The sequence below is a fragment of the Pleurodeles waltl genome, chromosome 11 (assembly GCF_031143425.1).
Source record: "Pleurodeles waltl isolate 20211129_DDA chromosome 11, aPleWal1.hap1.20221129, whole genome shotgun sequence".
Taxonomy (NCBI): domain Eukaryota; kingdom Metazoa; phylum Chordata; class Amphibia; order Caudata; family Salamandridae; genus Pleurodeles; species Pleurodeles waltl.
The window spans coordinates 366,374,462-366,401,445 of NC_090450.1; the positions used below are offsets into that span (position 1 = coordinate 366,374,462).

The 26,984-nt window shown below is 49.0% G+C and overlaps 1 protein-coding gene across 3 annotated transcripts in view; it reads right to left on the reverse strand.

Annotated features, from left to right (window-relative positions):
- Nucleotides 1-26,984, reverse strand: part of SLC25A36 (solute carrier family 25 member 36) — a 1,333,693-nt gene that overhangs the window by 1,107,789 nt on the left and 198,920 nt on the right. For all 3 annotated transcript variants that reach the window (XM_069213671.1, XM_069213670.1, XM_069213672.1), the window contains one exon: nucleotides 1,996-2,073. In XM_069213671.1, the coding sequence (XP_069069772.1) occupies nucleotides 1,996-2,073 (78 nt within the window). The remainder of the gene's footprint in view (nucleotides 1-1,995; nucleotides 2,074-26,984) is intronic.

Below are 26,984 nucleotides of genomic sequence, written 5' to 3' on the forward strand. Positions count from 1 at the left end.
GCCAAAATTAGGATAGGAGGAACAGTATTAAAGTGGATGGAACCCTATCTGTCGGACCGATGTCAGGCTGTTGCCTTGCCCCCTTACTGCTATGACTTTTAAAGTTTGCATCAAGGAGTCCTGCAAGGTTTGGCACTTAACCCAATTGTGTTTAATGTCTACATGAAGCCACTGATTAAGGCTCATGACATGCTGGTCAGCTATGAGGATGATACACAGTTGATCCTGTTCCTTTAAAATGACCAGCAAGACTCGGTGGTGGCATTTCAGGAGTGCATACAGGATATTGTCAACTGGATGAATTTGAATTCTCTTAAATTAAATGGGGATAAAACCGAATGTTTATGTTGTTCGGCAAGCAAAACCCCCATGGAACTTCCTCCTAACTTTTGGCCTTTTCCTATAAAAGTGGGAAGGCAACCATCCAATGTGGTACGTAATTGTGGGGTTCTATTTGATGATAAACTATCACTGGAAGGGCATGTCACCAAAGTTGCAAGCACTTGCGTTGCTCTTTTACAGGGTCTTAGGAAAGTGTTACCTCTTCTGCTTAACCATGCTAAATCCGACCTTATGCGAAGTGTTATACTTAGCAGGCTGGACTTTTGAAATGCGTTGCTACTTGGAGCCCCTGACTTTTTGACTAACAGACTGCACAGTGTTCAGGTGGCGCCAGCTAAATTGGCCCTCAATAGACTCCGTAGATCGTCAGCATCTATGGTGTTGAGGGATTTGCATTTGTTCCCTCTGAGGCAAAGGATTGTTTTCAAAGTCACATGCATTGTTTTTAAGGCTCTACATGGCAACGGTTCTGTACTTTTACAACAGATTAAAAAGCTACACCTCTGGGAGAAGCCTCTGCTCGAGTTCTACTAACCTAGTTTGTCTAAAAAAAAAATCAGAACAAGGAGGCTGTTCTTTCTCAGTTAAGGCAGCACAGATCTGGAACACATTGCCTCCTAATATTAGATCTGGTACCGAGCCGTTGACCTCCAGGGAAGATTTAAAGACCTGGCTTTTTCCTAAATAGTGCTCAAAATATAAGTAAATGCCCCAGTGGAAGAGCATATATGTGCGTTTTGTGCATTTTATCCCCTGTCTGCAGTTCTCTTAAGATCCCAGCGCCAGGATTCGAGTATTGGGGACAGCTGTGCTTTATAAATGATATAAATAAATATCAGAATGTGAAAAATCCAAACCCCCACGAATCTAGAATCATATTGTATTATGATACCTTCCTCCCCGCTGGTTTATCCCTCATGGGTGTGCTTCCCTCATTCATGCAATGGATAAAGCCATCTCAGAACCCAGTCATTCTTTCTCTTCTCACTCTCTTAATTTCCTGTCTTTCTTGTTCCTCAATTGTGAGTTTATATTTACTATCTAAACCTTCATTGTGCAGGTGTAGGCTCTCATATTTAAAATATCTAATCGACTGCAACATCTGCTCTACCATCAAACCAACATCTTTTTTTATCTGATTGTATGAACTGGTTAACTTAAAGCAATAAAAATAAAGCTCATTTTCTACCTATGCATTTGTCTTATTGTTGTGCTATTTACAGTATCAATAAAACTATTTTTGATCAATAAACAATGCCAAAAGCTGCCTGTGAGGTCAAGATGATAATTCAATGGTTCTAGTAGGAACATCTTAAATGTGAAAGTTTTGATTGACTAAGAGGTGGAATTCCTGTCGTAATCTGTAAATGAAAATGTTAATACTGTAGTTGAGAGGGAGCAAGCTTCCCACCAATCTCAAAATCAAAGTTGAGTGATAGATTTTCTTTATAACCAAGATCATCACGTCATCGTACATAAACGTCATGGGATCCCATATCAAATATGAATCCCCTCCACTATTTCAAGAGGAAACAGTGCTAATGAATGACAACCGCGCAGAGTTACTAGGAGGTTTTATAGTCCAACAAGCACCTGTTACATGTAACAGAAAATGGGACAGTCATGTTTTATAAACGTACAAGATGTTTTTACCTGGATGGAGCTACACCAACCAAATTAGGTCCAAGGCCCCTGAATAGAGAACGAGCACCTTCTTTCTGCAAAATCATTCTGAAAAGAGTAACAAAGAATGAACTGTGCTATCGGGTACAGCCAAAAGACAAAATGAGCAAATACTATTATCACATCTATGCGTTCCCATAGAATGAAATAAGAAAACTAAGGAAGGCAAGCATATAACTAAAAGAAACATTTTCCATCTGGAAATATTTCGGAAGGATTTCGTTACCTGGTACGAATATCATTACATTGAAACAAAATGCATGGTAAATAACAAAGGGCTGTCAAGAGATACAGATCCAAAACATATTACGTTTTGTAACACCAGGCAATCAGTAAATAGGTGGAATAATATTTTAACTCCCAGGAATACATGGCATAAATGTGTGTCGATGAGGGTATGGCTGTTTCAGTACCACTGATATGCAACTGTTTTAATTTTTCGGAAGTCGCACGGCAGCCAGTGGTAAGTGGGCTAAGATTGTGTCAATCACAGCCACTAACTACTGGTGTTCTGCAGCTGAACCTTACCATTGCACCCAGAAGTAAACAAAAACGCCTTTTTATCACTTGACAATCAAGGTGTTCAAGTCTAGCAGTGCCAAGCCTGCGTAAGGAGGTGGTATGAGGTTAGAGACTCAGAACTCAAACCCACGAACACAAGTCAATACTGTAATGGCCAGCCAGTGCTCAACCTTTTGATAACAAAAAGTACTTAACCTAAATTACACACACTGGAATAACTGCACATAAATGGTTAAGACGAAATAAATCAGAAGGTGAGCCGTAATATTACTCTTTAGCAATTACTGCGGGAGGTACAGGTAGACCAAGGCACACAAAGAAGTAAAAGTTCAACAATGTTCATGGGATGAAAGTAGAGCCCAAGTACAACGAATCCAAAGGCGAAGAGTAAAGCGATGATTCCGGGTAGGTGTTAAAGGTAGAGTCTTTATTCATAGGTTTAGGTTTGTGTCGTCTTACAGGAAACAGCCAACACGTGTTTCGTCACACAAGTGACTTTATCAAGGCTGGGCCCGTCCGGCCAGAGGCACAAGAAGACAGTAAATTCAGTAAATGTAGAAATGAAGATTTCCAGTGGTCGAGTATACAGTGATATCAGAGCCCTGATAAGCCCAAAATGTAACCTGAATGTTGGTCCGGGAGTTTCTAATTTGGCGAAGCGAGATTAGAGGTGCGGGAGGTTGAACAGGGTAATCCTGTGCGACAACCATGTGTCTTATTTTTTAGCCACAATCTGCTGCTAAATCAGTGACGAAATTTATGGTAGTTTGTTTCAGGCTTGAAGTCCTGGGAGAGTGACCAACTATGTCACAGTCCATTTCATCTACTTCTCCTGTGTGCTCAGGCTCCTTTTTACTGTGCGGTTTTCAATGGGGCACACTGGGCCTACGCTGATTGGACATCTAGGTGGGTTTGCCCTATTAGCAGATTGCGTGCCGCACGGCCCACGGCATTCAGTGAGTATGGACATCGCTCCGTCAAATCAGTTCGTGTGAAGTGGGCACTCATGAAACAGGTCTTAGAAGAGCAGAGGCAATGCAAGCACCAGCCAAAGTGGCAGCATGGTGTCGACGCCTTGGTGAATCTTGCAGTTCAGGAAACTTAGTCAGAGCAAGACACAAACTCCACCAGCCAAACAGCTAGGGGTCTACCTATGGTAAACACTTAGGTCCAGATGTCTGTTCCTCTGTAGACAATGCTCTCCTCCAGTGTATCAAGTTGTCTTTCGGGGCAGACTGTGGGTTACAGATCGGTTTTCTTTAGGTGCTCTCCAGCGCTCAGTTGATGCCAGGGAACTTCGGACAGGCTTGAGATCCCATCCATCTTCCGATCAGAGAGGCACACGGCGTAGTCATGCTGTGAAGGCACTTCAGGGATTTATCCTCATGGAACAGTGTAGATCCCTCCCGAGCACCGAGCACACAGCAGATATCTGTCTCAGCCCGCTTTGGCAACTTCACAACCATCTACTCCTGAGCAGCATCTCCCTCATGTCAGGGCACATCGTATGTCCCTCCTGAGCAGCTGGTCAGCCACTTCCCTAAAAGCAGAGTCCAGGCAACCTCACCTGGCAGTCTTCACAGAAGTCCCCAGAAATTCTGTTTCCAAACCTTTAGAGGATTTGCTGTGGTGACATAAGAATGAAGTCTTGAGGCAAGTGCGTTGCTCCAGTTTCATATTTTTTTAAAACATAGGAGACTGTACAAATAGCACTAGTGGCTTTTCTAGCTTTGTGGCCAAAAACAAGTTCGGTATAGGTAAGAAGTAAATAGTAAAACTCAAACAGTTTTTGTTAGAAATGGGGTCTCTAGTTGGCAGTCTGTTTGCGCCCTGTCCAAGTAGGGACCCACACTCTAGTCAGGATAAGAGAGATACCTGCTCACATAACCCCTGCTCACCGCCTTGGTAGCATGGCACGAGCAGTCAGGCTTACCTCAGATGCAATGTGTAAAGTATTTGCCCATAACACACAGTAATACAGTGAAAACACTACAAAAGAACACCACACCAGTTTTAGAAAAATAGCCAATATGTATTTATATAAAATAAAACAAGACCAAATACAATAGAAATCAAACATACAGTAATAAAAATATGAATTCTGCAATAATTACTCAAAAATACAGTTCCTTGAAGTCGATAGCTCCAACTGGGGCTATCACGGTGTCCTGACCAAGAAAACCAACAGTTCAGGCCAGCCGTGGCGTTGAGGGCCAGCTACTGTGTCAGGAAGACCATCAAACAGTACCTCTGGATTTGCAGGGCGTCGTGATCGTCGCAGTGAGCTCCGGAGAGCGGTGTCGCAGTGTCTATTTCGGAGTCTGTGCGGGGGTCATTGGGCCTTTGAAGTCACACGCGCTGCGGATCGAACTCTGGGCTGATGAAGCCAGGAGTGCTGACGTGAATGGTGTCAGGGCTGCAGTGCGAAGCTGGACGAAGCAATGTGCAGTGTCCACAGGTCACGGTGCAGGCAGCGGCTCAGTGAGGGTGTCCAGTGGCATAGGTGAGACCAGGGCTGCGGGTGTAAAGCGGGGCGGTGTGATGTACATTGTCACCAGGTCACAGTGCAGGCAGCAGCATTGTCGTTGCTGAAGTGCTGTCGTTGGTAGGCCCAAGTCGGTGGAGCGGCGTGGCACGGGTTCCGTGCGGCATCTCTGGGTCGAGGTGCAGGCAGGGATGCCTGGTAACGACACTGGAGTAGATGATGCAGAATTCGGTGGACTGGGGCTGCGGTGCGGGAATGTGCTTTGTGTACCCCACAAGCGGTGTCCACGGCACAGGCAGCAGCACCGGTGTCAATAGGAGCAGTGGCGTTGGGGATTGTCAGGCTGCAGTGTGAGCAAGGCGATGCTGGAGTACGGGGCCCACAGGTCACGGAGCGAGCAGCAGCTCGGTGGTGGCGTCAGATGACTTCGCCGGCGAGACCAGGGTCACAGTGCGAAGCGGGGCAGTGTGGTGTCAGCAGGTCACGATGCAGGCCAGCGGTGTAGTTTGACTGCGTCACAGTGGTTTTTCTTCTTAAACAGCACAAAACACAGTTCCCAGTGCCGTAGGCAGATGACACTGAAGTCTTTGATGTCCCTGAGACTTCCAACAGGAGGCAAGCTCTACTCCAAGTCCTTGGAGAACTTTCTCAAGCAGTATACACAGCAAAGTTCACCTTTTGCTCTCTTTTAAGGCAGCAACAGCAACTGCAGGCCAACCCAGCAAAGGGGCAGTATTCCTCCTCCAGCTCTTCTCCTTGGCAGAGGTTCCTCTTGATTCCACAAAGATTCTAAAAGTGTGGGGTTTTGGGTCCACTACTGATACCCCTTCTGCCTTTGAAGTAGGCATACTTCAAAGTAAATTCTCTGTTGTTCACAAGATACTGCCTTGCCCAGGCCAGGCCCCAGACACACTTCCAGGAGGTCGGAGACTGCGTTGTGTTAGGGTAGGCACAACCCTTTCAGGTGTAAGTGACCACTCCTCCCTCTACTCTAGCCAAGATGGCTCATCAGGATATGCAGGCTACACCCCAGCTCCCTTTGTGTCACTGTCTAGAGGGAATTCACAACAGCCCACCTGTCAGTCTGACCCAGATGTGGAAAACACAAACAGGCAGAGGCACTGAATGGTTTAAGCAAGAAAATGCCCACTTTCTAAAAGTAATTAAAAAAGAACAGTTGATGGACAGAATGAGGAACAAATCAAACATTCACTCCCAGTCACATATTTGGGTTTAATCCATCAGTTTTGTTTGCTCACCATGCCATTCCAGTTTGGACCCAGCCATATGCAAATCAGTTTTGATCCTGTTCCCCATGGGAACAGTCCAGCCCGAACTGCCAGTCCAGGTCCCTTCTGGACCAGAAACAAGCATCCTGGAACCAGTTTTGGGGTATCACCCCTCTTCAGCCAAGCTAGCTTGAATCTGGTGGAACAGTGAGCACGGTACCTATGTCTGGACACACCCTTCCCACTTGGGGTTACAAATGCAAAAAGAGCAGTGGATGTACGGAATGCAGAACAAATCAAACATTACCCCGTCACAGATCTGGGTTTAATCCATCAGGTTTTTTTGCTCACCATGCGATTCCAGTTTGGACCCAGCCATATGCAAATCAGTCTTGACCTTGTTCCCCATGGGAACAGTCCAGCCCGAACGGCCTGACCAGGTCATCTCTGGATCAGAAACAAGCATCCAGGGATCGGTTTCGGGGTATCACCCCTCTTCAACCAGTCAAGACTGATTTGCAAATGGCTGGCTCCAAACTGGGGTGGCATGGTGAGCAAAAGAATTGATGGATTAAACCCAGATCCGTGACTGGGGGTGAATGTTTGATTGGTTCCGCATTCTGTACATTATTTGTGTTTGTTTGCTTTTGTCACCATAAGTGCGCCGGGTATGCCCAGACGTGGGTCCCGGGCTCAAGTGCTACTGGATTCAAGCTAGCCTGGCTGATGAAGGGTGATACCCAGAAACTGGTCCCAGGATGCATGTTTCCAGTCCAGTGAGGACCTGGCCTGGCAGTTCAGGCTGGACTGTTCCCATGGGGAACAGGGTTAAGACTAAGGTGGTCATTACAACCCTGGTGGACGGTGTTAAAGGTGTGGTAATACCGCAAGCAGGCCGGCGGACAAAAAAAGGGAATTATGACCGTGGCGGAAACCGCCAACAAAGACAGCCACTTTAACACTCCGACCGCCACGTCGGTACAGACAAGCAGCGCAGCGGTCACCGCCAACAGACAGGCGGAAGACAATGTAGTGCCCACAGTATCACAACCCGCCACCTTTTCCGGGGCAGATTCACCATGGATAAAAACACGGCGGAAACAGCTTTTGCTATGGGAAAACGCTCACCTCTAGACTTCCCACGAGGAAGGAGGCCACCATGGAGCCGGAATTACTAATCCTCCCTGCCCTTGTCTTCCTACTCATCTACGAACACCAGCGCCGGCGGCGGTGAAGACAACGGTGAGTACTGCACCTATGACATAGGGGAGGCAAAAGTCACGGGGACACACACGCAACACCCCCACCCTCGCACATTACAACACACACACCAATGCATTTCCAAACATCACAGTAACAACCCACAACCCCCCCGGAAGACAAAAGGAAATCCGTTCAAACATTGTAATGTATCAAAATACATGTACCAAATATATACAGATATATATAAACACATTCAAAAGTATATACATTACGAGAAGTAGTGCAGATATGCACATATCAAGGTCCGTGCACCACTGGGCCAAAAATGCATGGGCGAGGCCCACACAAGATACCTGTCCACAAACGGAGAGAACACTGCAGGGGCATCAGATAGAAATACAACAGGCACCTCAGGGGGAAGGGAAGGAAAATGTCACTTACCCAGTGTACATCTGTTCGTGGCATGAGGCGCTGCAGATTCACATGCTTTGCACATCCCGCCATCTAGTGTTGGGCTCGGAGTGTTACAAGTTGTTTTTCTCCGAAGAAGTCTTTTCGAGTCACGAGATCGAGGGACTCCTCCCCTTTCGGCTCCATTGCGCATGGGCGTCGACTCCATCTTAGATTGTTTCCCCCCAGAGGGTGAGGTAGGAGTTGTGTATTATAGTAATAGTGCCCATGCAATGGAGTAAATATGTATGTACATAATGTGGTTTAAAGCGATATATTTACAAATTTACAAATGTTCAAGATCAACTTCGAAACAGCTACAGGCTCCCGGGGAGGCGGGTGGGCGCATGTGAATCTGCAGCGTCTCATGCCACGAACAGATGTACACTGGGTAAGTGTCATTTTCCGTTCAATGGCATGTGTAGCTGCAGATACACATGCTTTGCGTAGACTAGTAAGCAGTTATCTCCCCAAAAGCGGTGGCTCAGCCAGTAGGAGTTGAAGTTGTTTGAAATAAAGTTCGTAGTACTGCTTGTCCTACTGTGGCTTGTTGTGTTGTTAACACATCCACGCAGTAATGTTTGGTGAACGTATGAGGCGTAGACCATGTGGCTGCCTTACATATTTCAATCATTGGAATGTTTCCTAGAAAGGCCATAGTAGCACCTTTCTTCCTAGTTGAATGTGCCTTTGGTGTTATAGGCAGTTCTCTTTTTCTTTGAGATAACAGGTTTGAATACATTTAACTATCCATCTGGCAATGCCTTGTTTGGATATTGGATTCCCTGTATGAGGTTTTTGAAAAGCAACGAACAGTTGTTTTGTTTTCCTTATTTGTTTTGTTCTATCAATGTAGTACATTAAAGCTCTTTTGATGTCTAATGTATGTAGTGCTCTTTTAGCTACAGAATCTGGTTCTGGAAAGAACACTGGTAGTTCTACTGTTTGATTTAAATGAAATGGTGATATGACTTTTGGTAAGAACTTTGGGTTAGTTCGTAAAACTACTTTATGCTTGGGTATCTGAATAAAGGGTTCTTGTATGGTAAATGCCTGTATTTCACTTACTCTTCTTAGAGATGTGATGGCAATGAGAAACGCTACTTTCCATGTTAAATATTGTATCTCACATGAGTGCATGGGTTCAAAAGGTGGACCCATGAGTCGTGTTAAGACAATGTTAAGGTTCCACAAAGGAACTGATGGCATTCTTGGTGGAATAATTCTCTTTAGGCCCTCCATAAATGCTTTTATGACTGGGATCCTAAATAATGAAGTTGAGTGCGTAATTTGCAGATAAGCTGAAATTGCGGTAAGATGTATTTTAATGGATGAAAAAGCTAGCTTTGACTTTTGTAAATGTAGTAAGTAGCTTACGATGTCTTTAGCAGATGCGTGTAATGGCTGAATTTGATTATTTTGGCAATAATAAACAAATCTTTTGCACTTATTTGCATTGCAATGTCTTGTGGTTGGTTTCCTTGCTTGTTTTATGACCTCCATACATTCTTGTGTAAGGTCTAGATGTCCGAATTCTAAGACTTCAGGAGGCAAATTGCTAAATTCAGTGATGCTGGATTTAGATGCCTGATCTGTTGTTTGTGTTGAGTTAACAGATCTGGTCTGTTTGGAAGCTTGATATGAGGCACTACTGAGAGGTCTGGTAGTGTTGTGTACCAAGGTTGTCTTGCCCAGGTTGGTGCTATTAGTATGAGTTTGAGTTTGTTTTGACTCAATTTGTTTACTAGATACGGAAGGAGTGGGAGAGGGGGAAAAGCATATGCAAATATCCCTGACCAGCTCATCCATAACGCATTGCCCTGAGCTTGATCTTGTGGGTACCTGGATGCGAAGTTTTGGCATTTTGCGTTTTCTTTTGTTGCAAATAGGTCTATTTGTGGTGTTCCCCATCTTTGGCAGTAAGTGTTTAGTATTTGGGGGTGAATCTCCCATTCGTGGATCTGTTGGTGATCCCGAGAGAGATTGTCTGCTAACTGATTCTGAATCCCTGGAATAAACTGTGCTATTAGGCGAATGTGGTTGTGAATCGCCCAATGCCATATTCTCTGTGCCAGGAGACACAACTGTGTCGAGTGTGTTCCTCCCTGTTTGTTCAGATAATACATCGTTGTCATGTTGTCTGTTTTGACAAGAATGTGTTTGTGGCTTATTATGGGTTGGAATGTCTTCAACGCTAGAAATACTGCCAGTAGTTCTAAGTGATTTATGTGAAACTGGCTCTGCTGAGTGTCCCATTGTCCTTGGATGCTGTGTTGATTGAGGTGTGCTCCCCACCCTATCATGGAGGCATCTGACGTTATAACGTATTGAGGCACTGGGTCTTGGAAAGGCCGCCCTTTGTTTAAATTTATATTGTTCCACCATTGAAGCGAGGTGTATGTTTGGCGGTCTATCAACACTAGATCTAGAAGTTGACCCTGTGCCTGTGACCATTGTAATGCTAGGCATTGTTGTAAGGGCCGCATGTGCAACCTTGCGTTTGGGACAAATGCTATGCATGAGGACATCATGCCTAGTAGTTTCATCACCATTTTGACTTGTATCTTTTGTTTTGGATACATGGCCTGTATTACATTGTGAAATGCCTGTACCCTTTGTGGACTTGGAGTGGCAATTCCTTTTGCTGTGTTGATTGTCGCCCCTAAATATTGCTGTGTTTGACACGGCTGAAGGTGTGACTTTGTGTAGTTGAGTGAGAAACCTAGTTTGTGGAGGGTTTCTATAACGTACCTTGTGTGTTGTGAACACCGTTCCTGCGTGTTGGTTTTGATTAACCAATCGTCTAGGTACGGGAACACATGTACTTGTTGCCTTCTGATATGTGCAGCCACTACTGCCAGGCATTTTGTAAAAACTCTTGGCGCAGTTGTTATTCCGAATGGCAACACCTTGAATTGGTAATGTACCCCTTGGAATACAAACCTTAAGTACTTTCTGTGTGAAGGATGTATCGGTATATGGAAATATGCATCCTTTAGGTCTAGAGTTGTCATGTAGTCTTGTTGTTTGAGCAGTGGGATTACGTCCTGTAATGTCACCATGTGAAAGTGATCTGATTTGATGTAGATATTTAACGTTCTGAGATCTAATATAGGTCTTAGAGTCTTGTCCTTTTTGGGTATGAGAAAGTACAGAGAGTAGACTCCTGTTCCTTTCTGATGAATTGGTACTAATTCTATTGCTTCTTTTTGTAGCAATGCCTGGACCTCTAGTCCTAGAAGGTCCATGTGTTGTTTTGACATATTGTGTGTTTTTGGTGGGACGTTTGGAGGGAATTTGAGAAATTCTATGCAATAACCATGCTGGATAATTGCTAGGACCCAAGTGTCTGTTGTTATTTCCTCCCAATGTTTGTAAAACTTGGTCAGTCTCCCCCCCACAGGTGTTATGTGTTGGGGATTTGTGACATGGAAGTCACTGCTTATTTTGAGGAGTTTTGGGACTTTGGAACTTCCCTCTACTCTTTTGGAATTGTCCCCCTCTATATTGTCCCCGAAAACTTCCCCGCTGATATTGGCTCTGACAAGTGGGCCTTGTTTGTGAGGTTGTGGGTTCTGTAGTTTGTCCTCGAAACCCCCCTCTAAACTGCGTTTTGCGAAATGTGCCTCTGCTCTGTGGGGAGTAGAGTGCGCCCATGGCTTTGGCCGTATCAGTGTCCTTTTTAAGTTTTTCGATAGCAGTGTCCACCTCCGGCCCAAACAACTGCTGTCCGTTAAAAGGCATATTCAGCACAGCTTGTTGTATTTCCGGCTTGAATCCTGACGTACGCAGCCATGCATGTCTCCTTATGGTTACTGCAGTATTTACTGTCCTAGCAGCTGTATCTGCTGCATCCATTGCTGACCGTATCTGATTGTTCGAGATACTCTGTCCTTCCTCCACCACCTGTTGTGCCCTTTTTTGGAACTCTTTGGGTAAGTGTTCAATGAAATGTTGCATTTCGTCCCAATGAGCCCTATCATATCTTGCCAGCAGTGCCTGTGAGTTGGCAATGCGCCATTGGTTGGCCGCTTGTGCTGCAACCCTTTTCCCCGCAGCGTCGAACTTGCGACTCTCCTTGTCTGGAGGTGGTGCGTCTCCCGAGGTGTGAGAGTTCGCTCTCTTGCGAGCTGCCCCTACTACCACAGAGTCTGGTGTTAATTGCTGCGTGATATATACCGGGTCTGTTGGTGGTGGCTTGTATTTTTTCTCCACCCTTGGTGTTACGGCTCTGCCCTTCACAGGCTCCTGAAACACCTGTTTGGAGTGTTTTATCATTCCCGGTAGCATAGGGAGTCTTTGGTATTGGCTATGAGTGGAGGATAGTGTGTTAAATAAAAAGTCATCCTCAATAGGCTCTGCATGCAGGGTGACGTTATGAAATGCCGCTGCTCTTGACACCACCTGTGTGTAGGCTGTACTGTCCTCAGGTGGCGACGGTCTCGCTGGGTAACAGTCTGGGCTGTTATCTGACACTGGCGCATCATAAAGATCCCATGCGTCGGGATCATCCTGACTCATTCCAGTATGAGTTGGGGACTGCATCAGTGATGGAGTGGCTACCGGTGATGTGTGCGTTGAGCGTGGTGGAGATGGTGGCGGTGTTATTTGTCTTGCCACCTTTGCCTGTGGCTGCTTGTCTTTTTCTTGAAAGGCAAGTCTTCTTTTCATCCTAACTGGGGGAAGAGTTCTTATCTTCCCGGTGTCCTTTTGGATGTGGAGCCTTCTCTGAGTGTAGTCTGGCTCCATTGACTCTAGTTCTTGTCCGAACTTATGTCCTTGCATTTGTGAGGACAGTCCCTGTTCCTCTGTGTAGGAACCTGATTTTGGTTCCGAGGCCGGATGTTTCGGAATGGAAACTTTTTCGACAGTCTTTTTCGGCTCCGACAACACTTTTTAAAATTTTCGGCGTCCCGCTCTCTCGGTGCCGACTCGTTTCGGTGCCGCCCTCTCGGTGCCGAACTTGCTCGGACCCGCTGTCTCGGGGTCGAGTCTGCTGTGTGCCGGTATCTCGACCGGAGTCGGATGTCTTCGACACATGCGTGCCCTTTTTCGGTGCCAATGATCGGTCACCTATTTTTCGGGTTAAGCCATGGCCTGCTGGCGGTGGCGTCCCCTGGGCTTTTGCGGTCTTCTTGTGAGTTTTGTGTGTCGACGTCTTACTCACGGTTTTAGGCGTCTGTTCGGGATCGACCTCGTCCGAGTCCGACTCCTCGATGGAGAAGGTTTCTTCTTCCTCCTCCAAGTGTCTTTTTTGTCCTGTCGGTGCCGACGCCATCTGCAGTCTTCTCGCTCTTCGGTCTCTTAATGTCTTCCTCGACCGAAACGCTCGACAGGCTTCACAAGTATCTTCTTTGTGTTCTGGAGACAAACACAAGTTACAGACCAGGTGCTGATCTGTATAAGGATACTTGTTGTGACATTTGGGGCAGAAGCAGAATGGGGTCCGTTCCATTAGCCTTGAAAAGACACGTGGTCGGGCCGACCAGGCCCCGACGGGGGATCGAAAAACCCCAAAGGGCCACCGGAGCTCTTCAAAAATCAGTGTCGATCTGTTGTAACTAACCCGATACTAAACGCAAACAATACCGTCAAATTTTCCGAGATTCTAACTATCTTTCCGAACCGAAACGCGGAGTGAAAAGGAACACGTGTGAACCCAATGGCGTAAAGAAAACAATCTAAGATGGAGTCGACGCCCATGCGCAATGGAGCCGAAAGGGGAGGAGTCCCTCGGTCTCGTGACTCGAAAAGACTTCTTCGAAGAAAAACAACTTGTAACACTCCGAGCCCAACACTAGATGGCGGGATGTGCAAAGCATGTGTATCTGCAGCTACACATGCCATCGAACGGGGGGGCACCTCAGCCAGATTACAGCACCATGCCACATCCACGACGGGGCTCCATGCCCATTGATGTATCCTGGGGAGTGCAAAGCCACAGTCTCTCAAGTCTCTACAGTGGGTGGCTTGCCCACTGCTGCATCCTGGGGAGTGCAAAGCCACAGTCTCTCAAGTCTCTACAGTGGGTGTGTTGCCCACTGCTGCATCCTGGGAGTGCAAAGCCACAGTCTTTCAAGTCTCTACAGTGGGTGGGTTTCCCACTGCCATATCCTGGGGAGTGCAAAGCCACAGTCTCTCAAGTCCCACAAGTGGGTGGGTTGCCCACTGCTGCATCCTGGAGAGTGCAAAGCCACAGTCTCTCAAGTCTCTACAGTGGGTGGGTTGCCCACTGCTGCATCCTAGGGAGTGCAAAACCACAGCCTCTCAAGTCCCACAAGTAGGTGGGTTGCCCACTGCCATATCCTGGGGAGTGCAAAGCCACAGTCTCTCAAGTGGATAACAGTCTCGACTGGTTCTGGAGGGGGACTGGTGCCCAGAGTGCTTCATCCTGTTAAGGACAGAGGTAGTGGATGGATCTCTCCACTGGTTCTGGAGGGAGAATGGTGCCTAGACTGGATTAGGCTCCCCGTGACAGTTCCTGTCCCGTCACTGTCCCAGCTGTACATGGGATAACGATGCTTGATGTGGCGGTGTTTTCCTTCTGCAGCGGTGCTCTGCCCTGTTCAGCGGTGCTTTGCCATGGCGGTCTCTGGCCTGTTCAGCGGTGCTTGCCCTGTTCAGCGGTGCTTTGCCATGGTGGTCTCTGACCTGTTCAGCGGTGCTTGCCCTGTTCAGCAGTGCTTTGCCATGGTGGTCTCTGACCTGTTCAGCGGTGCTTGCCCTGTTCAGCAGTGCTTTGCCATGGTGGTCTCTGGTCTGTTCAGCGGTGCTTGCCCTGTTCAGCAGTGCTTTGCCATGGTGGTCTCTGGCCTGTTCAGCTGTGCTTGCCCTGTTCAGCGGTGCTTTGCCATGGCGGTCTCTGACCTGTGCATTGGTGTGTGGCATGACGGTCCCTCATTGCCCAGCGGGGCTGTGGCAGCCGGGGCCCTCCTGGGCACTGACTCCGGTGGTGGTCTCCTGACCAGTGACGATACTCCTGCCCTCCTGGGCACTGACTCCGGCGGTGGTCTCCTGACCAGTGACGATACTCCTGCCCTCCTGGGCACTGACTCCGGCGGTGGTCTCCTGACCAGTGACGATACTCCTGCCCTCCTGGGCACTGACTCCGGCGGTGGTCTCCTGACCAGTGACGATACTTCTGCCCTCCTGGGCACTGACTCCGGCGGTGGTCTCCTGACCAGTGACGACGGTGCTGGCGGTGGCGTCCCGGCCGCCGGGGAGGATGCCGCCCTTCTCCGTCGTGCTGCTCTCACCAGGCTGTGCAGACTTCTCCTGGCACTTCACCACCTTTGGAGGAGTCACAGCTGACTCTGCAATCCCCCTGGGACCCTTGTGAGTAGTTTTGCCTCCAGGAGTCTTCACCCGGTCCCGTCGGCCACTTTCCAACTTAAGATGCTTTACAGGGGGTGGACTGGCAGTGCCTTGGCTCCGTGTCACACTGCCTGCCCTGGTGGCCGGTGCACTCCACACACCTGTAACACCCACCACTGGTACTCGAGTCTTTTTGGCTGAGGCGCTACTACCGGACTGATGAATTGGAGGGGTGGGGGTGGGGGTGGGGGCAAAGAGGTCAACGTTGCAGAGGAACAGTTTCTGACAAACACTGGGATGGGTAGCTGGAGGGGGTCTGGGAGTGGAGGAAGAGGAGGTGGTTGTAGGAGGTGTCACTTTAGGTGTTTTGGGTGCAGGTCCTGGAGGCTGTCGTGAGGTGGATGGATGTTGGGTGTGTGGGTGCCTGCGTTTGTGTACTTTGGGAGGGGGCGTCACAGACACACTGGGAGAGGACACAGGGGACGTGTAATTGGGAGTGGGGGTGGTGAGTGCAGGTGAGCAGGGTGTGGTGCTGGGTTTTCTGGTGCGAGTCCTAGTGCCTGTAGATGTAGTGCATGCAGGTGAGAGTGTAGACGATACTGGGAGGGAGGAGGGAGACGACGAGGAGGGGGACACAGTGGAGGCAGTGGATGTTGCTGTGTCTGCATGTGTGTGATGCTTGTGTGAGTGCCTGTGGGTTGTGTGGTGCTTATGTTTGCCTGAGCTACTTTTGGGTGTTGAGGTGTTTGCATGCTTGTCTGATGGTGTGCTTGGGACAGGCTGGGGTACAGGGGATTGGGTTTGGGTGGAGGAATTTGGAAGGGGGAGGCTAGAGACAGGGACAATGGCTGCCATCAGTGCTGAGGCCAGAGATTGCAGGGTTCGATGATCGGCAGCCTGACCAGAATGAATGCCCTCCAGGAATGCATTAGTGTGTTGCAACTCCCTTTCTACACCCTGGATGGCATACACAATGGTAGACTGCCCAACAGTGAGTGACCTGAGGAGGTCAATGGCCTCCTCACTGAGGGCAGCAGGGGTGGCTGGGGCAGGGCCTGAGGTGCCTGGGGCGAAGGTGATGCCCACCCTCCTGGGTGAGCGGGCACGGGGCGAACGCTGAGGGGCTGCTGGGAGGGCGGTGCTGGTAGGGGAGGTGGCGGCTGTACCTGTAGAAGTGGGGGGCACAGATGGTGCCGCCACCACAAGGGAGCTCCCATCGGCGGACGAGTCTGTGTCGCTGGTTGGTGATCCGGTGACCGACGTGTAGCTCCCCTCGCCCTCTGTCCCACTGGTGCATTCTGAGTCCGTGGTGTGGCCCTCCATGGCCATGTGGGATGCAGCTCCCTCGTGCTCCGGTGCCACTGTACCTCCGCCTGATGATGCTGATGCACACAAGAACAGGGAGAGCACAAAAAGGGGGAGGGGACGACAGAAGAAAGACAGGTTGAGTGCATGGCTTACCGCTATCGTTGGCGGACAATACAGACACAGCAGCCCCCTGCACTACGCCGTGCTCTTGGCCTCTACAGATGGAATTCCTGGGATATGGCCTACATGGCTGTGGTGGACATCTGCACACATGGATGCCACAGGGGCATCTATACCTGTACTTGGCCCACTACTGAGGTGGGGTGGAGTGGTACATGCCCTGCATTACGGAGGGGCCTAGCCTACGTATTTCTGCCTGGCCTAGGTATACCCACAGCCCTCCTCCCACTCCCAGACCCCTCAACTACGCGCCAAGTCCCCAGAATGAGAGTGTACTCACCCCCTTGTGTCTGCTGTGATGCCCTCAAGCGCCGATCCAACTCTGGGTAGGCCACCGCCAGGATCCGGAACATCAGGGGGGTCATGGTGAGACGGGCACCCCTCCCACATTGGGAGGCCATCCCCAGCTGAGCCTCCGCCGTCTTCTTGCTCCAGCGGCGAATGTCCTCCCATCTTTTCCGGCAGTGGGTGCCCCGTCTCTGTTGGACCACCAGGGTCCGGACTTCCTTGGCGACGGCACGCCAAATGTCCTTCTTCTGGTGGGCGCTGACCTACATGACATGCACAGGGGAAGAAGAGAAGTCATTACCAACTGCACCATCGATGTGAGTGGCCCCCATCCCTACACTTGCCATGTGGCACATGCATTCACAGTCCTTCATGTTCCCTGCACTCTGCCCCCTTCCCTCTTACAACCAGCCCTCTCCACCCAGGCATAGCCCATACAACGTGCTCCCTGTGTACTTACTTGTTGGTCTGGAGGACCGTAGAGTAGCGTGTACTGGGGGAGGACCCCGTCTACTAGCTTCTCCAACTCCTGAGCAGTGAAGGCAGCGGCCCTTTCCCCAGACGCAGCAGTCATTGTCTCTTCCAGACCGAGGTCACAGCAGCACTTGCAATGTAGGTCCTCTCCTGTCGAAGATCAGGTATCGAGTGATTGAACAGATAGAAAATGGCGGTCACGTCCGCGGCGGTGCGTATCATCACTGCCAGGCGCACTTCGTCATTGGCTCCTGGGACCCATAGGGTCCAATGTTAACCAATGCAGCATTGCGCCGCGGTCTACGACCGCCTACCGCGACGGTGTACAACGCCAGCGCAGATACCTCACATTCCCATTGTCCCAGTTTAGAGGTCAGGCAGCCGCCATTTCAGGGGCCCACATGGCTTCATTTACTACTGCGTCACACATAGCTAGGCCTACACTCAACACACATACAGGAACAGTTTTGTGTTTGGTGTCGTGTTCTGTGTATCTGTGGGTCATACCTGGGAATTTGTTGACTCTGTGGTCGCTGTTGTCCTTCCTAGGCACCGTCAGCTGGGACATTTGAGAAGATGGCGGAATCCTCCGGTGTACCGACCGCTGGTGGACCTGTTGACAATGGAGGAGCGACATTTAATCATCACCTACAGGTTTGACCGTGCCACTATCCAGGAACTATGTACCCAGTTGGAGCCAGACCTTATGTCACCAATCCGCCATCCCACTGGAATCCCCCCTGACGTGCAAGTGCTGTCAGTGCTCCATTTCCTTGCTAGTGGGTCTTTTCAGACAACAGTGGCCATGGCATCAGGGATGTCCCAGCCTATGTTTTCCAACATGTTGTTCAGAGTGTTGGCTGCCCTGCTGAAACACGTAAGGAGATACATTGTTTTCCCTGAGGTGGAGGATTTGCCCACAGTGAAAGGTGACTTTTATGCCCTTGGACATATCCCCAACATCATAGGTGCTATTGATGGCACCCATGCAGCCCTGGTCCCCCCCCACAGGAGTGAACAGGTGTACAGGAACCGGAAGAGTTATCATTCGATGAATGTACAGATGGTATGTTTGGCAGACCAGTACATCTCCCAGGTAAATGATATGTTCCCTGGCTCAGTGCATGACGCCTACATCCTGCGGAATAGCAGCATCCCTTATATGATGGGTCAACTCCGGAGGCACTGTGTGTGGCAATTAGGGGACTCTGGTTACCCCAACCTTTCCTGGCTATTGACCCCAGTGAGGAATCCCAGGACCAGGGCAGAGGAACGCTACAATGAGGCCCATGGGTGGACTAGGAGGGTGATCAAACGCACCTTCGGCCTCCTGAAGGCCAGGTTCAGGTGCCTCCATATGACAGGTGGTTCCCTATTCTACTCACCCAAGAAGGTGTGCCAGATCATCATCGCCTGCTTGATGCTTCACAATCTTGCTTTGCGACGTCAGGTGCCTTTTCTGCAGGAGGATGGTCCAGATGGCAGTGTGGCAGCTATGGAGCCTGTGGACAGTGATGAGGAGGAAGCTGAGGAAGAAGACATAGACAACAGGGAGTCAGTCATACAGCAATATTTCCAGTGACACACAGGTGAGATTTTTTTTTTTTAACCATTACATTCACTTTCACACTTCTACCTCTATCCTGACTGTTATTTAATAGCAGTATTTGGTCACTGAGTTGTACCTTTCCATTACGGTTTCACAGGTGTGGTTACCAACGTGTGTCATCTGCTTGCATCCTTCAAGGACTTGTGATGTGTGACATAGGTATGTTGGCTTTACAATTGAGAACGCATTTTGACAATGTCATTGATAATACAAATTTACCAAATCACAGACTGACTCCAAATTGTTTTGTGGTTCAAGGGTGTTTATTTAAGTGCTAAAAAATGGAGGGGGGTTGGAAAATGGTGATGGGGGACGGTGGAGGAATGTCCATGGCAGAGTCCAGTCTATTGGTCACACAGGTGCACTGCCCATATGGGCATAGAAAGTGGAGCTGGGGCAGTTAAAGTATGGACAGGGTAACAAAGTGGGACGGTGGGGGGACAATCAGGGTGGTCTCATTTCCTGGTGGGGGTCTTGCCATCTTGCTCTGTCCTGTTCCTGGATCTCAGGGACCGCTTGCGTGGTGGTTGTCCGTCTGCAGGGGGTGGGGTGCTGGTGTGGTGGTCCTGTGGCGGGGCATCCTGTCCACTAGCGCCGGCGGAGGTGGTGGGCAGTTCATCGTCCAGGCTAGTGTCAGGGGCCCCTTGGAGTGCCACGGTGTCCCTCATGGTCTGCTGTATGTCCTTCAGCACCCCTACGATGGTGCCCAGGGCGGAGCTGATGGTCCTGAGCTCCTCCCTGAACCCCAAATACTGCTCCTCCTGCAGGCGCTGGGTCTCCTGAAACTTGGGCAGGATCGTCGCCATCGTCTCCTGGGAGTGGTGGTATGCTCCCATGATGGAGGAGGGCCTCGTGGAGAGTGGGTTCCCTTGGCCTGTCTGCCCCCTGTTGCACAGCAGCCCTCCCAGTTCCCCTGTGTTCCTGTGCCTCCGTCCCCTGGACCGTGTGCCCACTACCACTGCCCCCAGGTCCCTGTTGTTGGGGTGGTGGGTTCTCCTGGTTTCCCTGTAGTGGTGGACACACCGCTGATTGATCTGTCCTGGGTACGGAGGTATGGGCCCGCTGGGTGGGTGGTGTGCTGGTGTTACCAGAGGGTGGAAGGTCAGTGTTGGGCTGTGCCTGTGCAAGGGGAACCGACTGTCCTGAGGCCCACGATGGTCCGGGCTGGTCATCAGGATCCAGTAGGGCAGAGCTGCTGTTGTCACTGTGGGCCTCTTCTGTGGGTGGAATGGAGATGTCTGGACCCTCCTGTGTGGTGACGTTCCTTAGTGGCCTGCAGGGATATAAGAGCATGATTATTGCATCTGTGTGTGTAATGGTGTGCAATGGGTGGGTGTGCGTGTACCCCAGTACAAGCATTCCTGTGTGTGGGTTTGGGTGATGAAGGTTAGGGGGTTGTTATGGGTATGTGCAGTGAGCATGCTTTGGTGAGGGGTGACCATGCTTAGTTGTGACATGTAGGGCTTGGTGTTGGGATGTGTGGTTTGTGTTATTAGTACATATGTGATGAGTTTGAGTGATGGGGGAGGGGGTGAGGGTGGGGGTGTGTGATAGCATGCAGGTAGGGTGGGGGATATGATAGTGAAGATTTGACTTACCAGTGTCCATTCCTCCACCGACTCCTCCGAGGCCCTCTGGATGCATGATGGTCAAGACTTGCTCCTCCCATGTTGTTAGTAGTGGGGGAGGAGGTGGGGGTCCGCCGCCAGTCCACTGAACCGCAATGTTGTGCCTGGAGACCACTGAACGCACCTTCCCCCGTAGGTCGTTCCACCTCTTCCTGATGTCCTCCCGATTTCTTGGATGCTGTCCCACTGTGTTGACCTTGTCGACTATTCTGCACCATAGCTCCATCTTCCTGGCTATGGATGTGTGCTGCACCTGTGAGCCAATTAGCTGTGGCTCTACCCGTAGGATTTCCTCCACCATGACCCGGAGCTCCTCCTCGGAAAACCGGGGGTGACTTTGGCGTGACATGGGGTGGTTTGGGTGATGTGTGGGGTGGTGTCAGTGTTGATGTGTGTGGTAATGTGTAGTGGTGTATTGTGCGTGTAATGTTGTATGGGTGATGGTGTTGTGTGCCTCTGTATGGTGGGGTTCTCAGTTGCTGTGCTCTCTGTCTCTCTGGCCTTCGGTCGTGACTTGTGGTCGTAGGGGTTTGTGGGTGATGTGGGTGTGTGTTTTATATAGTATTGAGTGTGTGGGAGTGGTGTGTGTATGTGTATCAGGTATGTGTATTTCGAATTGTCCAATGTGGCGGTGTTTTGGAGATGTGTGTGTATTTTGAGCGCGGCGGTGTATACCGCCAATGGAATACTGCGTTTGAAAGACCGCCGCGTGGATTCGTGATAGCATGGGCGTGTTTCTGTTGGCGTGACAGTGGAGGATTTGTTTTCGCCAGTTTAACACTGACCTTTGGTGTGGCGGACTTGTGTGGGTGTGAGTTTCGGCAGATTCCGAGATGTGTGTCATAATAGCTGTGGCGGAATTCCTCAGCGGTGTGTTGGCGGTCTTCTGCACAGCGGTAATCGGCTTTTACCGCCAATGTTGTAATGACCCCCTAAGTTGCATATGCCTGGTTCCAAATTGGGGTGGCATGGTGAGCAAAATAATTAATGGATTAAACCCAGATCTGTGACTGGGGTGAATGTTTGATTGGTTCCCCATTTCGTCCATCATTTGTGTTTGTTCACTTTCTAAAAGTGGCATTTTCAAACCAACATTTAAAAAAACAACTTTACCAAAAGATGTATTTTTGAATTGTGACTTCAGAGACCCTAAACTCCAAATCTCAATCTGCTCTCAAAGTGAAACTGCACCTTAAGGATAATTAAAGGCAGTCCCACCATGTTTTTTTTATTTATTTTTAAACTGTTTTTATTGCGTTGGAAAATTATAAATCAACAATAAACATAGTACAGCACAGGTTATTGCAAGATATGACAGTATCATTATATCACAATACCATAGGGTATTATTAACGTAAGTCCAAGCTAAGAGGCTATAGTAATCACTGCAAGAGAATTTCCCTCCAACCCACCCCTCCCAGCAAAGATCAATCTGAGACCAAACATTATATAAATTGTGGAAAACAGAAACATGTCGACACCATAGTTGGCCGTCCCCTGCTAAATGGGTTTAATGTGCATCCTCATCCCCTTCATCCTCCGGACTACCTGCAGAGCTTAAGTCCTAAACTCCAGTGAACCAGTCCAGCAGGACCCCCCCCCCCCCAAGCAGCCACATCATGAGTGCCCCCTCATCCCTACGAATCAGGCGCATATGTTGTTCCTCAGCTGCACCCCATTCCATTAACTCCCGTATCCAGTAGGAGATCGACGGACTCTGAGGGCTCATCCATCCTATAGCTACCCTGCACCGTGCCAATACTAGCACCAGCTGGTCTAGTTTATATGGCACTCTCCGGCCCCAGTCTCTGCACCACTCCCAAAAGACAAATCATTGGAGTGACCTCCAACCCCAATCCCGTAACCTCATCAACTTTCGCTGCCCGTTCCTGCCAAAAGGTATACACCGACCTACAGGTCCAAGCCAAATGCAGAAAGGAAGCGCCCCACTTTACGTCTCGGGTCAATCTTATTTAGTTGGTAGGGTGTAAGATATGTCCTTTGCACAAAGTTAAAGTGTAAAAGCTTAAACCTATTACATAATACCGTGCGCACCAGGGATAACACCAGTTCCCAAACAGCATCTGCTATGGGCTCCCCCAGTTCACATTCCCACGTCCTGCGCCCTACACTTATCACACCTGGTTGATCCTCCTGAAGAGTTTTATAAAACCGGGTAATCAGGTGATTCCCCTCACTCCAGTTAATCAATCCATTCAGCACCACCGAGGACTTGGGGGCTACCGGAAAACCACTCCAGAGTTCTCGTGCCACAATTTCCATTTTTGCATATTTCAAGAATTGCCCAGAGCGGAGGCCGAATGAATCCATAGCTTCAGTGAAAGAAATGATCTCTCCATTAGGATATAGATCTCCAGCCACCTTGCATGCACCCAGCCTCCAAGAGTCCATGGACATCAACTTTTCGATATCCCTAAAGGGTGCTAAATCCCATATCCTCAGCTCTCTGTCGAAAGGGGGCTGTCAGAGCACACGTTTAACTGTCTGTTCCCAGTTCCCAGCCGTAGTCTTAACCAAGTAGGGAACAACGGAATCAGATCGTCCACCCGACATCAAGAGATGCACCAAAGTCTGCCCATCCAACATTCCTGCAAACAATCTTTCCTCCCAATTATCGGAATCCGTCATGCACTTAGCAGCATATTGCAGGTGTGCTGCGTAGTAATATTGTCTCATATTGGGAATCGCCAGCCCTCCCCCTCGAGGTCCCTCTGCAATACAGGCAATGCCACCCTGCTACGTCAACCAGCCCACACCAACAACATAAGCAAGCTATCCAGACGGCGAAAGAGCCGCGGGGACAACGGATATAGAGAGTTCTGGACTAGGTATAGACACTGTGGCAAGAGCACCATCTTTGCTACAGCTGCCCTGCCCATTACAGAAAGAGGTAATCTATTCCAGAACGAGACCGAATGCTCCAGGCCGGTAACTCCTCACTCTATATTATGCTTCTCATGCGCAGGCACCGTATGAGTAACCCATATGCCTAGATACCGGAAACTCTCAACTTCCCATCTGAGTCCTGCCCTCGGTAACTCATCCTGGGAAACCCCGTAAAGGGACCCCAAGGGAAACCGGAGAGATTTTTTCTTATTTACTTTAAGACCAGAAATGACCCCCAAAACATCCAATCTCTGCATCAACAACGGCACCAAGACACAGGGTTCCCAAAAATATACCAATGCCTCATCTGCATATACGGAAACCAAGTGAGTGGTTTGCCCCACCCGGATCTCCCACAGTCCCAGCCCCTCCCGAAGCCAGATCGCCAGTGGCTCCACCACCAGGGCAAAAAGGAGAGGCTAAAGCGGGCATCCCTTTCTCGTACCCCTGCCAATCTCCCAGGAGTCTGAGACCTCTCCCCCCACCCAAACTCGTGCAGTGGGGGCAGTTGTCAACATCAGGACAGTGCGCACTCTACGGGCGACGTAAATGCAAATACCCAGTCCATATGCAAAGTCATATTTCATGCATTGTGTTTCTATGCAATATGTTAACCTTTTGCATTGCAGAGCTTCTATCTTAAAAAGTCATTAATGCTGTTTGTAATTCATTGTTCAATTGCAAAGCTTGTTTGCAGGACTACAGGGTGTGGTCCTTTATTCTAAGACGTTCTAGAAGCCTTTCTTGCAGCATGGTTGGGAGTGGCTCGTGGGCGGGGCTTGGCTCTATATAAGGGAGCCAGCCCAGCTCCACGTGCTCACTATTCAGAGGTTCCGGTGCAGAGCAGCAGCATTTTCCAGAGCCCCTGTCCCGGAGGCCTAACCAGCCAGTTCCAGGCCTGCTCTTGCTTATTTGGTGATCTTCAGGCAGGGCGGTAAGGCGGAGGTCGGGTTAGGCCCCCGACTCAGTTTTCCAGTAACATTCGAGTTTTGGGCCTAAGCTTGAAATCGCATTTACGCAATCATTTCATGGCATTTACCTTGTGAATTCCGAATCGGCAGCAGTGTGTGCAAATTCCTTCCAGGCATTTATTTTGTGGTATTCAGATCGGCAGTGTGTGCGATCATTTCATGGCATTTACACTGTGAATTCCAAATCGGCAACAGTGTGGGCAACTCTTTCCAGGCATTTATTTTGTGGCATTCAGATTGGCAGTGTGCGCAATCATTTCATGGTCTTTGAATCTTGAATTCCGAATCGGCAACAGTGTGCGCGATTCCCTTTCAGGCATTTACTTCTTGGCATTCAGATCGGCAGTGTGTGCGATCATTTCATGGCACTTACCTTGTGGATTCCGAATCGGCAACAGTGTGCACAATTCCTTACAGGTATTTACTTTGTGACCTTCAGATCGGCAGTGCGCGCGATCATTTCATGGCATTTACCTTGTGAATTCCGAATCGGCAACAGTGTGCGCAATTCCTTCCAGGCATTTACTTCGTGACCTTCAGATCGGCAATGCACGCGATCATTTCATGGCATTTACCTTGTGAATTCCAAATCGGCAACAGTGTGCGCAATTCTTTCCAGGCAGTTACTTCGTGGCATTCAGATCGGCAGTGTGTGCAATCATATCATGACATTTGTACCGTGAATTCTGAATCGGCATCAGAGTGCGCAATTCTTTTTCCCTGCATTTAAATCTTGAAGCATAGATCAGCGTTGTGCGCGATCATTTCATTGCATAATAATCTAGATGTTTGAATCGGCAACAGAGTGCACAATTCTTTTCTGATGCTTAACTTTTGAAACACAGATCGGCGGAGTGTGCGATCATTTTTTGACATTGAAACTTAGATGAGTGGTTTGATTAAAGAGCATAATATTTCCTGAATGTTTAAGTCGTGAAACTCTTAATCAGAAAGTGACGTAGGAGTGTATTTCATGGAATTTGTACATTGCATTCATGTAGAGAAGAAGCCATGTGTTCTTTGATTCTTGCTACAATGCAGAGAGTGTTCTAAACAGTATTTTGGAGAGAGTTTATTGTTCAAAATATAATATGCTAATTCTGGAATGTTCATGTGAAAACCTTGCATAACCTTTTTCTTGATTTTGAGGTACCTAGATTCTTGAGGCCTAGTTATTGTGAAGTCTTAGGCCATTCATGTTTTCAGCATAAGTGTTTTATTTAAAACAAAACTTATTGAAAGTCATAGTGATTAATCTTGCAATTGTGTTGTTTAACTCTTGCTTCCACAGGTCTCCTTCCCCGCTGTTCCCAACCCATAACCCATTCCCCCACTTGGCCATTCTTTAACTCTGTGCTATATAATTAGTGGAGTTTGGAGCTGCCAAGAGGTGGACAGGTTGGGAACATGCGCAAGCCCCGACGATCTGGTCTCCTTGACAGCAGTATACAACAATCACACCCAGGCGGTGATGCCGGGGCCAAACCCCATGCCCTGCAACACCTCTAAGAGATAACCCCACTCGTCTGTGTCAAAGGCTTTCTCTAGGTCCAGAGACACCAGCGCCAATTCAATAACCTCACCCTCAGTTTCATGCAGAACATGAGCCAAATGGCATAGATTATAGGATGTGCTGCGACCAGGGATAAACCAGCATTGATTCTCATGCACTAAGCATCGAATCACCCCACGGAGTAGAGTGGCTAAAATCTTACAAAGTATCTTTACATCGCTATTTAACATGGCAAGCGGGCAATATGAAGGAGGGTCGTCAGGATCCCCTCCCGGCTTGCACATCAAGCACGCAATGCCCTTACGCTTATTTTCTGGCAACATGCCTCGTACACCAAACAGCTCCAGGAGCCTCTCCCTCAGCACCAGGGAGAACATCTGATACAACTCAACAGGAAAACCATCACCACCTGGGGACCTAGACTTGGTCATCGCGGCAACTGCCTCACTCACCTCCTCCACAGTAATCGCAGCCTCCAAAGCATCCCTACTCTCTAATTCCAAACACGGAAGCCGCATCAGCCTCAGGAACCCCCGTACACCATCTTCTGGAGGTGTCGCACCAGCCCTTGATACCCTCTGCAGATGCTCCGCCAAAACCAGCAGAATATCTGTATGCTTCGTGAGCATCTTGCTGCTAGTGTCCCTAATGCGCACAATAGGAGGAGCCTCCACCTCCAGTTTCAAAATCCACGCTAAAAGTTTGCCAGATTTATCCCCCTCCCGATGCAGTTGCTGCCTGTGTGCTCAAAGTGTGACTCAACTCAGAGTATCCCAACAACTATTAAGCTTCTTCTATAACCTGAGTTCCTCCCTTTCCGCCATTCTTGTGTCTGGTAACTTCTGCTGCAAAACCCCCAACTTCTCCTCCAGATCTGT